At 43.9% G+C, this 12,457-nt stretch overlaps 1 protein-coding gene across 2 annotated transcripts in view; it reads left to right on the forward strand.

Moving 5' to 3' along the window:
• Positions 1–462: 462 nt before the first annotated feature.
• UPRT (uracil phosphoribosyltransferase homolog) overlaps positions 463–12,457 on the forward strand; it is a 183,367-nt gene continuing 171,372 nt past the window's right edge. Inside the window, exon 1 of one of the 2 annotated variants that reach the window (XM_086918403.1) lies at positions 463–857. In XM_086918403.1, coding sequence (XP_086774529.1) covers positions 472–857 — 386 coding nt within the window. In that variant the 5' untranslated portion in view covers positions 463–471. The remainder of the gene's footprint in view (positions 858–12,457) is intronic. The other variant, XM_086918404.1, reaches the window with a different exon arrangement.

The raw sequence follows: 12,457 nt of genomic DNA on the forward strand, positions 1-12,457 counted from the left end.
ACCCTTGTGCCCATTCCCCCCTCCCTTACAGCTGCACTTGGTACATCCCATGTGTCAACTGGCGCTCGCTCTAGAATGTTGACAGAGCAGCGCCACTCACAGAAGACAGCTGACGACATCCTTGTATACTTAAGAATAAAGAACCTGTTAACCTTTGTATGTAGTGCCGTGAATTACTACAGTATGCTTTTGCAATCTGCTGTTCGTGTAATGTTCTCAGTTTGTATCATTTCTGTTCCTATTGTAAAGCGCTCTGACGCCTTCGGGTAAAGTCCGCGCTATATAAAACTGCATAAATAAAATAAATAAAATAAAATAAAATACTGAAATTTACTGAACAGTCAATCGCTCACACCAAGATGGCCGCTCAAGAATTGTTCTGTTTCAACTGAGACGTGAAACCCTCCTTTCAAAGATGGCCGCCACATTCGCTCAGAGCTGGTTCTGGGCACCCTGGCGTGTCCGTCGTCGATGTCTATGCTGCTAGACACGCCGCTGCTCTCCGTACTAACACCGGCGGCCCGGCGCATGGCCGCGGATCCACCGCGCTGTTCTGACAGCAGGCCCGCCTCCGCCGGGACCATGCCCTGCCAGAACCAGCAGCCAGCCTCGGGGCCCGCGGAACCCGCCATCCACAAGCAGCTGCGATTTGCGGAGTCGGTAGAGAACGACGTCCGGGATGCCGGCGGCAGCACCGGTTCGTCCCCAGCCAGCAGCGACGGGAGCGAGGACAATGGGAGCAGCGCCGCCCAGCAGGAGCAGGAGGAGCTGCTCCTGGCACAGCAGATCGGGCCCCAGCTCAAGGTGCTGCCCATCAACGACCAGATCCGGGAGCTGCAGACCATCATTCGGGACAAGTGAGCGCAGGAGGGGGCTTGTCATACTGGAGGAGCGAGAAATGCTGTTATGGGGTTTGGAGATGCTGGGAATTTTCATTTATTTTAAAAGTTTTATATAGCGCTAGTTTGAGCGCTATATAAAACACTTTACATATACACAGGAGATAAAGGTTGCATTACATAGCATGATCTCAGGAAGCAAAAAATATATAAGTAAAAGCATAAAAAGAGTAACTACCTTCCCCACTAAGTCAAAGAGGTGGCTACTACTTTTTTTGAACCACGGTAGTATACTTATTATTAAGCCCCCTTGTTTCTTTTAGGGAATCTCTTGATTTTAGCCCATTAGGTAAAAACTGTGTGCGATGGGATGAGCATGACCTGCAACCAACTGAAGACTGCCCAGTGTTTTGAAACTGCTTGTCACGATGCTGTAAATGACACTGGGTTAAGTGAGGTTAAGGCTGGCCACAATGATGCCATGGCAATTATATCCTATGATGTCATCTGGGCCAGAGGCCACAAGTCTGACGACCTAGATCCCAGTTCCTGACAAACTATTTCAGTGGTTGAAGTGCGTAAAGAAAGTATGCGGACTGTGATCGGAGTGTAGTGAGTCTTGGTTCTGTGAGTTTTTTTGTTTATTTATGTAAAGAGTTTTCTATAGCGCTGGCAAGACCCGAGGGTATCGGAGCGCTTTACAAACATTTGGTTGTCAGACATTGTCAAAGGCACTGTTGGATGAATATAGGATGCTACAGAGCAACACCTTCTTTGAAGTCACATTGGATGCCAATAACAAAATACAGATTAGAGTCTTTTTAAAGTTACATCACAACAATTCCTGGAGAGGGATTGACAATGAACTGCCACTCGACGAGGAGGTTTCAGTTGGGATTCAGGTTGTGTGCTGGGCTTAAGAGGCTGAGGTGCTGATTAGTAGAAAAAGGTCTTTAACCCCTTGGGCGCGGCCGCGATTCTGCGCCTGTGCGGCAGAATCGCGAGTGGGCGGGTTTATGACGGCCCCCAACCGTCATCGGCACACGCCCACCATAGTGCATGACGGCTGGGGGCCGTCATCAGCATCGAAGGGGTTAAATTGTCTTTTGAAGCTCATGAAGGAGGGATTCCTCCTGATGTTTCCTGTGAGGGAGTTCCAGATTTTGGGGGCATTGCCTGAGAATGAGCGTGTTGGGGCTTTTTGTTTGTCTTTTTTAGTGGGGATGAGAAGCATAGTGTTAGAGTTCCTTAAGTTTCTCATCTGTCCTGCCTTTGTGATTTTGGCCGCAAAGTAGGTTAGCTTCTCTGTGAGAAGGGCTTTGTGTGTGAGACAGGCAGTTTTGTAGTAGCAACAGGCTTCAGTTGGGAGCCACTTTAGATTTTTCAGTAAGGGGGAGATTTGATAATTGATTCCAGTGACCATCCTTGCAGCTGCATTGAGTGTGGCTCTTAAAAGGGCTTGGTGCGATTTTGTGATGCCAGTGAGGGTAGTATTTCTGTAATCCAGACGTGAAGGAACCAAAGCTTGTGTGACAGTTATTAGATCATTCTGGGGGAGGAAAGGTTTAATTCTATGAAGGAGGCTTAGGTTTTATAATGCATTCTTTGCTGAATTCTTTGTCAGTTTATGCTCAGACTTTGGTACACGGTGATTTCCAGGGATTTGACCAAATCAGTTTGCAGTTTAGAACGTCAGTGGTATTTATCCATTCTTGGACTTGGGTGGTCTGTCCCTTGTTTGTTGGCACGAGGACTTCCGTCTTTGTGGGGCTGCAGAAGTGACTAAAAAGAACAGTGATTTTATAGCTTTTTGGTTACCTTTTAAGTTCAAGTAAATACAGATAAAACTTAACAGAAACCCCTTCAATGAAAAATAAATGTAAGTTAACATAATTGGTGGGAAATGCATTCTTCTATCTTAACCCCTTCGCTGCGGCGGCTCTTCCGCCGCAGCGCTAAGTGGGAGGCGGGGCCGCGCGGCGGTCCCGTGCTCGTGACGGAACCGCTCCGTCACGGCCCGCGGGTGAGCTGTGCTTGTGATGGAACGGTTCCGTCACGGCCCTGCCTGCTCTTCAGAATGTCAGCGCAGGCGCGGAATTCGCACCGCGCAGGCGCGGCGAGCGGGCCATGACTGAACCGTTCCGTCACCAGCACAGCCCACCCGAGGCTCGTGATGGAACGGTTCCGTCACGAGCATGGGAGGGGTTAATAAAGCTCAGTTGGTTAATGTTATACCTGCAGCTATGTATGTGTTCAATTATACAGTCGCAGGACTGAATCCTGGTTGGCGCATTGGGGGAAAATGACCTATATTTATTGTGCTGCGAGGTTGCAGGATGTGACTGTAAGCACTGTGAATATACAACTCAATATTATAAAATTGTATCACAAAATATAAGATGGAAAGCTGAAAATGCGCAAATAGATTTAAAGTTTAAGTTACAGCAAGTGCCTTCAAAACGTTATATTTTTATGAATATGCAATCAGACTACAATATAACATAACATGCATAATTGTGAAGGGCACGTTTACCCACAAGGATATATTGGTGCTAAATAACAGATGTTTATTGTTGCCCAACATAATGTTACTAATTTTTAGGTCTCGGCTAGCGAAGGCTGCGCTTGCGCAGTCTATCTGGCGAGATTTTATGTTTTCTAGAGTGGGGGCTTGAACCCGTCCCTCTTCTCCATTGGCTGGCTTCCTAATCAGAGGCTAGCCATTGGAGGAGAGGGGCGTCACTCCGTTTAATCCCAGTCTTTTTCGGATTCGGAGGTGTGTTTTTTAGTTTCTTTCTCTCCTCTTCCCATTGGCTGCAATTTTACATTCCAGCCAATGGGAAGAGGAGAGAAAGAAAACCACGCCCCGAATCCGAAAATGATGGTGCGTTTCTCCGAGGCATTTCTGCATGACCTCGGAGAAACATGGTGGTGCCGAGCGCTCCTCTCTTGCCTTCCAGAGATGGCGAGCGCTTATTTAGCTTTGAAATTCAGCATTGCAGCGCTTTTCATGAGCACCAGTTGTATTACACAAGAACACATTCATTTTGGTAGGCACGTGTAGATTGGTTCTGTCTGGTGTGGCGATATGCACAGATAAGGGCGTAAAATACGCAGCTGTCTTGTTGATAGAGATTAACTGCTGTGTTTGACAGTTTGAGTTGTACCTCCAAGTTGATGTGTGTGGCGTTAGCGCGAGTAGAATGACCTCCATGTGACAATTTTTAAACTGGATGTGTGTGTGCGAGGTACACAGCGGCATGCTGCGGCCCCTGAGTCCACGCCGGAGCCTCCGCTGGGAACACTGCAGCAGCAGCCGCCGCCACGCTGCCTCTGAAGCCTGCCTCCTCCCCCTGGTTGTGCGACCCTGCTCCTCACCACTCCTCCTCCTCCCTTCAGATGGCAGCTGCTCACAGCTCGTTTCTCTCCTCTGTTTATAATGCAAATTGTCTGTGAGCTGAAAAAAAAACACCCGGAAAGATGGCGCCTGCGGGACACCTGGAATCGGTGCTGTGCCCGAGCTGAGGGACCACGCGTGCCTGGATCTGCGGCCCAAGATAGGAGAGGCTCCCTCTGCGCAGCGCGGCTGCGAGGCTCTGCCCCTCCCGGGCTCTCCCTGCCGGGGGCGCGGGCTCAACGCTGCCGCCTGTGCCTGGGACATCCGCCGGGGTGAGGATGGCACCGAGTGCTCGGAGGAGGCAGTGTTCGCGCAGGGTAGTGGCTCCTGCAGGATGGGGGCGGCTGCTGGAGCCTGAGCTGTGCTGGCCGCGGGCTCTTGGGTGCTGTCCCTGGGGCGGGTGCTGCCCCTCCGGTCCGGCGGGGTATCTGATGGGGCCTGGGGGAGCGCTGAGCACTGCTCCCCGGGAGGATGCCCGCTGCCCTCCCCTGGAGGCGGCAGGTTGACGCCCCATCCCTGGACTGAGGTTGCCCCAGGTTGTGGCACAAGTTTGCCTCCCCCTCATGCCAAGGCCGGCTGCCCTCGCCCCCGGTTGTTTGGGAATGCTTTTTTTATGGTTCTGTTCCCCAGCGTCTCACCCGTGTTCACGCGACAACAACAAAGTCGACGAGACCATTGCATTGTAAATGCTTGTTTAACCTCCGAAGGATGAAAGGCTGAGTAGACCCGCAGGGATTTGAACCTGTGACCATGATGTCAAACTCGGGGCACAGTGGCTGCTTTAGTCCACTAAGTCACCAGACCCAGCTGTGTCTAGTGTAATCTTTTTTTGCAAGTTTCCATTGGAATTACATATTCCAGAACTCAGATGCTATTATCGATACCTTACCACTTCTAAAATACATCTTTGTCAACTCAAAGCTTTAAACTACTCCCACCAGTTAAAGCAATATACTAGCACCAAAGCAGACTAGATTGGCTGATTAACTAAGTGTACACATTTACGCTTTCTTCTTTCACTGTCTGCTTCATCCCTTGGCTTCACAGTGCTGGCAACCTCTCCCCTCCCTTCCGTGACCGGTGCTCTAGATGGAACTTTTGACGAGCCCCCTGGGCGGAAACCATACCTGTCTGTACTTACCGCGGTGCCCGAGCAACCTTGGCCGATGCCCGGTGGAGCTGTCCCATGCAGCTATAGAGGAGTTTGGCTTTGGTTCACCCCTCAGCTGCTTCCTACCCAGCCGGACATTAGACATTGCTTTCCTCGTCGTGTTTCTTTTCCCTCCCGCCTCCTCCCTCTGTGATTCTTTGACTGCTTCCCCTTTTCCAGCCTGCTTTTTCTGTGTCCCCTGAAGTACTTTCCCCCTTGTCGGTTTTTTCTATGTTATGCCATGCTTTAGTAACTCATGTAACTATGTTATACTGTTTACCTTTCTATGTTATGATGCTCCAGCAACTGATGTAACTATGTAACAATGTTCTGAAACAATGTTCTACCTTATTTAAAGCGCTCTGATACCTCCGGGTCTAGCCAGCACTATATAAAACTTTTCAAATAAATAAAATAAATAAAAAAGATTCAGAATGGCGTTCCCATAAGAACCCGGCCATTCAACTCCTGTGTGATTTCCTTTGATTGTCAGACCAAGAGTTATGTGATGACCTTTGTGGCAGCACCATTACAATACTAAGTAGTAGTTAAAAAATGAATAATCCTAGCTACTCGTATTGTTACATTTATCTGACACTTAACCTTTGTTTGTTTAAGCTCCTGCTACTTTAACTTTTGCACCCAGCTCTGTCATGGCATAACCACAGAGTCCTAAAGAAAAATGTACATACAAACCTATAACCGTACTAAGTCTTGTGAACAAAGTAGCTATAGGTCGCACAACCACTGAGTAAGACGAGGTACTGTCTGTCTCCATCCAAACAAGCAGATATGAATATGTTTCTTAACTGCACTAATACCTAGAGCATCCTACTCACAGGTTGGATCACAAGGACACAGAAAGGGTATTATAAACACCCCCATCTCTAACTTGTACCCAACTTTCCTAAAAAGGGTGACAGACTTACATGTGTGAAAACATAATCATATATTCCTAGGTACTTCAATGTTTGTTTTATATATCTGCATATCACTGTGTGTACAGATATGTATTGCATCAGGTATGGAATTTGCTTCTAATGGATTGGAAGTGTCCCTTGCCTCTTTTATGCTTGCTAAGTTTGAGGACCCGAGTTGGCCCAGAAGCCATCTTATTCAAATTAGTGCATTTTCACTTTTTTGCAAGGCGTAACCTTGCTTTCAGTGTTCATCTGGAAGCGAGATTTTGGGAAAGTAATAAGCTCTGTTTTGCATTCACAAATGGTACATTTTCCTCATGGACTTCTTGTGCTTCCACCAGAAAAGGGTCCTGCCATTTGCTCACTAGATACGCTTTTTCTGAAAGTAATAGTTTTTGTCACATGATTAAATTCCGTAGATTTGTATTGAGCGAAAACATGTAAAATGTACACAATTTTATCTATTAAAGCACCAGGCTCCAACTGATTTTCTAGCAAGATCACTAGTAATTGACAGTGTTTTTCTATTATCTTGCTTGCTATTTTGCGTTAAATGCATGTTAGACTGGAAGGCTTTCTGATGTGTTATATATTATTTTTAACACGTCTGCCCTTAACTGTATAAAAATAATTTCAAAATGTTCTCTTTTTCCACTTGTGGAAACTTATAGGTCTTCTGTGCAACAACAGATGTATACTCTGCACACAGGCAGTCCAACCAATATATTCATGAATATGAGCTGAGAAAAATACATTCTAATCTTAATTTTGTAAAACATTTTGAATTGTCCCCTTTAAATATATCAGATGGAGTACAAGCCTCTATTATAATAATTAACAGCAGATTCCTATTTTAAGGGCATTGCACTGACCTTCCAGCAAGTTATATGCTTGCAGATTGCAGAACCTCTAAATAATAATCATTACACCAACAATCAACTTGCGTAAGAAGCAGGGCACTATCAAGCTTTTTTTAAAATACATCTTTATTAGCATTTATAACAACCCATACAGAGTCGGCATGTAACATTTCGTAGCCATCTACAGAGGAGTAACTTATAGACATAAGAACAAGGATCTGAGGTCACTCCAGATATGTATTGCATTCGACCTACACAAATGACGTGGCTAGCGATCAAGCTGGTTGTAGGTCTTCATTATGGCCGTGCTCTTAACTAAAATCCCGGAGATCAGTGCAGTCCAGGTCTCTCTCACTGCCTCCTTTCAGGCGCATGGGTACCATTGGGGGCTGTATGCCCTTGCTCAGGTCTCCAGAGATGCTCGTTAGGTGCAGACCTGTCATTAGCTGCTAGAATCTGTCATGGCCAACTATGCGCTTCATTGGGTGTGCATACCTTTTTTTCAGTTAAACACAGGGCGCATAGCTGCCTTCTGGGTCTCCAACAACGCTCCCATGATGCTCGAGGATGCTTGCCCTAGAGCATGTGCAGTGGCTAAATTTCTACTCCCACTAGAGCAGCCCGCAGTGACCATGCACAAATATGATGTAAACCTAAAGTAGAAAGGGCCTCTCGCATTGTTTATTTGCAACTAAACTAAGAAATCTGAAAACGTAAACGTGTCGGGCTCGTCTGACTTGGATATTTGAGAACACAGAGGGGAAAAAAATAACATCCAAGTTACCCTTCTCTTACTTCCTGTTGCTCATTGATTCTGTCCATAGTTGTAAATGCATTTCCTGTTTTTGTTTTCCCTAAATCAGTGCAGGGGGATTAGTTGCAATTTAAAAATAAACAGTGATACATGAAGTCATAGGAGTACATAGTTACCATTTTTACAGTATCCAACAGCTTGGTATATATGTCTAAAGTACAGTAGATATAACAATAGTGGTAAGAAATTGTTGAGCATATACTAGTAGTACCCAAAGAAAAGTAGGCCCAGTTTAAAGCCACAACAAAGAAAGAAAAGGTGCATGGTCTAAAGGCTATTATGCTACAGATATTGTGATGAGGAAGTTCAGATGAGCTGCATCCTACTTGGGACCACAGGGTTGAATCAGCATAAAAGACAGTGCTACAACTCTTCTCTATTGCCAGGAGACTTCTGTCTGCTGCCCAAACTCCTCATTGGGCAGCTCCTGGCTATCAACGAGCTTTGCCGTCTCTTGCCTGGAGATTTAATGTTGTTTGGTACCAGACCACATGTGGGATGAAGATAGGTAGGTAGAATGTTAGTGTGGGCCTTCATTGGAGGTTACCAACCTCTTCTAAAATACTCGTGCTTGTTAAGTAATTGTAGGCCAGTGTTTTTTTTTTTTTAACGTAAAAAAGTTGTTTACATTACTTTTACTTTGGCCTATAGAGAGCAACGCATATGTTTGTTTAAGCCTTGCAATTTGCAGGATTGGCTTAAATGTTCCAAATATTTCTTTTTGTGTGAGACTAAATCACGCTTATTACTGTTGATATTTAGTCATCTAACTTATGAAGATGTGTATTTTGCAAGTCTGCTCTATTAAACACAGGGTATCTCTGTTGCACTTGAAAAACTTGAAGCATTTGTTTCTTGGTGTTAAACTGAAGGGTGGAGTTGCTGAATTGCATATATGGTGGTGGCCAGGAATCTTTGTCTCAATCCTTGCTTCCTCACTTGACCAAATTATCATCCCATACATGCCAGTTTATTTCATTGTGATTCGCTCTCTCTGGCTAATACAACTACGAAGTTTCTTGAAGTAATTTAATATTGAGAAACGTAAATTTTATATTTTTTTGTAGATTATAATGTTGCTCCATCTAAATGATATATTGGCTAAAGATATATAAACACTTGTGTCTTTGTAGCCGGTGTGAGCGCTTTTTATTTGATGTTTGCCACCATTTGGTGTGGTTTGTTTATGTACCGCATCACCAGGGTGTATCGCATAGCTGTTTAAAGCTGGAGTAGTTTCTGACTTGTGGCTCCATGTCGGTGAATAGTAATAGGTTTGTCTCTTAGTATTGATTAGTGAGTATGGTGCCTCTTGGTATCTCCGAGTAGTTTATAACGCCTCATTGACCATGTAATGGTTCATGCTATATGTTCACAAACCTCATATTCCATATAACATCAGCTTGTACCGTCGGCTGATTGTGGTCTTCAGGTTTCCTTGTAGGTGTATAGCATCAGATTCGTGTGTCTATGCATGTTTATACCTCTTCACATGTACTACAGTAGCAAATAAGACTTCTTTTCAGTGTCAAATAACGTGTTGGATTAACTTGTAGCATCTGCATTATCTAAGGAGGAAATTCCCGTCATGACCCACTCGAGGCTTCATCTCTCAAAATCTTGGCTTTTCTCCACGCTCAATAACTGTATTAAATAGCATTTTTACACTTGTGCATCTACATATATACTATACATAATGCACATTACACACCGCATTATCTCTTGGCACCGTGATAGCAATTCCTTAATGGTATTCGGCGGGTAGGAGGACGGTGTTATTGCTGAATATTTCTAGTTCATTTTTAGAAACTGTTAATTTTATTGAGTATTGCTCAATGTTGAAGTACATTTTATTGAACTAAACTGAAACCCATACAGATAACTTTTATAAACTTCATGGAGCACTTATTTTTTGTGGTAAATATTAGACCCCAGAACAGGCTTTCGAATGCACTTATTCTTTGAGGAGGAAAAATAGTGTTCGGTCTCCTCCTGAATTCGTTGCACCCTCAGTGGGTTGAGACTGAGAGCTGCAAGTCATACTACTCTACAGCCGATTCTCCAACCCCAAAACAGACCTGTCCCTCGTCGACAGTTTCTGTTTTCTTGTAACTTTTGTTTGACTGTTCTATAATTGGTACCTCTGCAATTAAGCAACACCGGAGGACCAGATTGTGCCGAGGAGCTGGCTAAACCATATTATGCAGGTAAAATTAAATGTTGCTGTAGGTCATGTGCTACTATCATATAGCTACTTTGGCCGTTCAACACACAATGATTAACAAAACCACAGATGCAGCAATTTCTTTTCAAAATGTGTTTCACCAACAATTAGTAATTTTGTCTTGCGTGGAAGGAAAGAAATGCAATTTTATTACCTTTGGCCTTTTTACCCCCCACAGTGAAAATAGGTAGTGCAAAATATGGACATTACTGCACTCAGCAAAATCAGACCTGTGTGAAGATTGCAGAGGAGTTTTATACATCACACATTATGTATTTTTTGCATCGAGCTGCTTTCATAGTATCACACCCAAAACTGAGAATTACAGTGTTCGGGTTTATCCTTAAATTAGAGCGCCTTCTTGAGACTATTTCTGCTTTGAGAATAGTGTCAGTGGTGTTAATATGGGATTGCATAAATAAGAAATTATTATATTCAATATTTTTAAATTACGTTACATATGTAGGTTTTTGTTTTGTGCTTTGACAAAACCTCGAAATTCTATCCTCCAATTCCGCATATTAACACCCCCTCTCTTTATTTTCTAAATAATTAACATTAAAAATATGACCAGTTGACTCGTGTAAGCAGTTTTAGCACTCATCCGATTCAACCAGAACATTTTTTTTTTATATCGAAGGTATTATCCCAGTGGTGCATTAAGTGTCAAGTGCTACCAATATAGCCACACAATACTAGTGGAACTGATTTTATCCGAAACCCTCTGCTATAAAAGGCCTATTGTGTGAGACAGCATCCTGAAGGCTACTCATGTGCAGTGATTGCCCAGTCTGGCTGATGTGACCCTTCTCCCATAGTCAAGCAAGTGTTCATTTGGCAGTGTTTTTTAGTCTGAAAAGCTGCTTTGTCAATTAGTGAAGAAAAATATGGTAAGTCTGGTACTTATTTGGCTGAATGTGAGACCAGTAATGAGCTGATTCCTCAGACTCCAAATGGCAAAGCAGTTAAAAGAATTGTTTCCAAAGCGTTTGTAGATGACAATACCTTTTCCAGTACAGCTGAAATTGAGAGATCTCGGACTATGGCTGAATGTTGGCTAGGCTTCTTTGGGATTCAAGCCAGTGAGAAGGAACCGGTCAACCTATCACAACATCTGCTTTGGATGAATTTAGTTTGATTATTTTGACTCGCCCAGTAAGATATGGCCCTATTGTGTCCTCTGTAGTGCTGGAGACTGAGGGTAAGTATCAAGAAGCTATGTATCTTCAGCGTAATTGTATGCAGATAATCCAACGGATATAATCAGTTGAGCTAATGGTAATAAATAAGCATTGAAGAATGAGAGACAAAACAGAGCCTCGTGTAATTCTACAAGACTATACTGTAAACCCGTCTATAAGATGATGGAATTGCCACTCCGTTTCGTTCCTTTAGAAACTATTCTTATCGGGAAGCATTTCCCTAAATACACAGGTTGTCTAGGCGGTCTCTGGGATTTGAATTGTGCGCCATATAAATGGCTGCTAACAGAGTAATAAGGACCAGGATAATGGTGTGGCCAGTTCCTACTTATTTTCTAAGATCACTCATGAGGTAAATATGACATGCCCTACCCCTACTTACTCTTAAAACTGCCAGGAGGCTCTTCAGAAGAGAATTTTTTTTCATTGTAGGGTTGAAACCGGTTCATAGCTGCTCTTTTCGAAAGTTTAGTGGGGTACGGCAAATTGTTAATGGGGCCATAGGTTGCAGGTGTGCTTGGTCCAATAGTTTCTTTTTGTAGTTATTTCTTTTAAGTAGAGGCCGACAGTGCCCATTATTTAACTCTGGTGGAATTGTGTCCACGTAAAGAGAGTTGTTGGAAGCTTGCTCTATAGGTGGCTTGTTCAACCGCTTAAATTATTGTGGCAGGGCCTGCAGTACTGGCTGATTTCAGGTTTACCTGTTGTAAGAATTTGTGGTCTCCTAGTGGTAATATGGTGTACAGCAGCCTCCCGGACATCGTCTGGTGATGTTTCCATATGTATAGGCCTTGATGTTAACCTGATGTGTATTTGTGCATTGTCAGTGTGCATACAGTGCAAGTTTGTATTATACCTTAAAAGATATTGAAAGAAACAAATTTTTTACATAATCAGTATTGGCTCTTTCATTTCTTAGATTCAGGCAGCTCCCCAAATCCTGTTTCTGTTAAGCATGTTGTTTAATATCTGTAGTCTGAGAACTCTCAGGCTTTCCAGATCCATGTCCTAGTGGCTCAAGCAGTCCAGGTTTATGCTTTGCATTGTGGCA

The sequence above is a fragment of the Lissotriton vulgaris genome, chromosome 4_1 (assembly GCF_964263255.1).
Source record: "Lissotriton vulgaris chromosome 4_1, aLisVul1.2, whole genome shotgun sequence".
NCBI lineage: Eukaryota > Metazoa > Chordata > Amphibia > Caudata > Salamandridae > Lissotriton > Lissotriton vulgaris.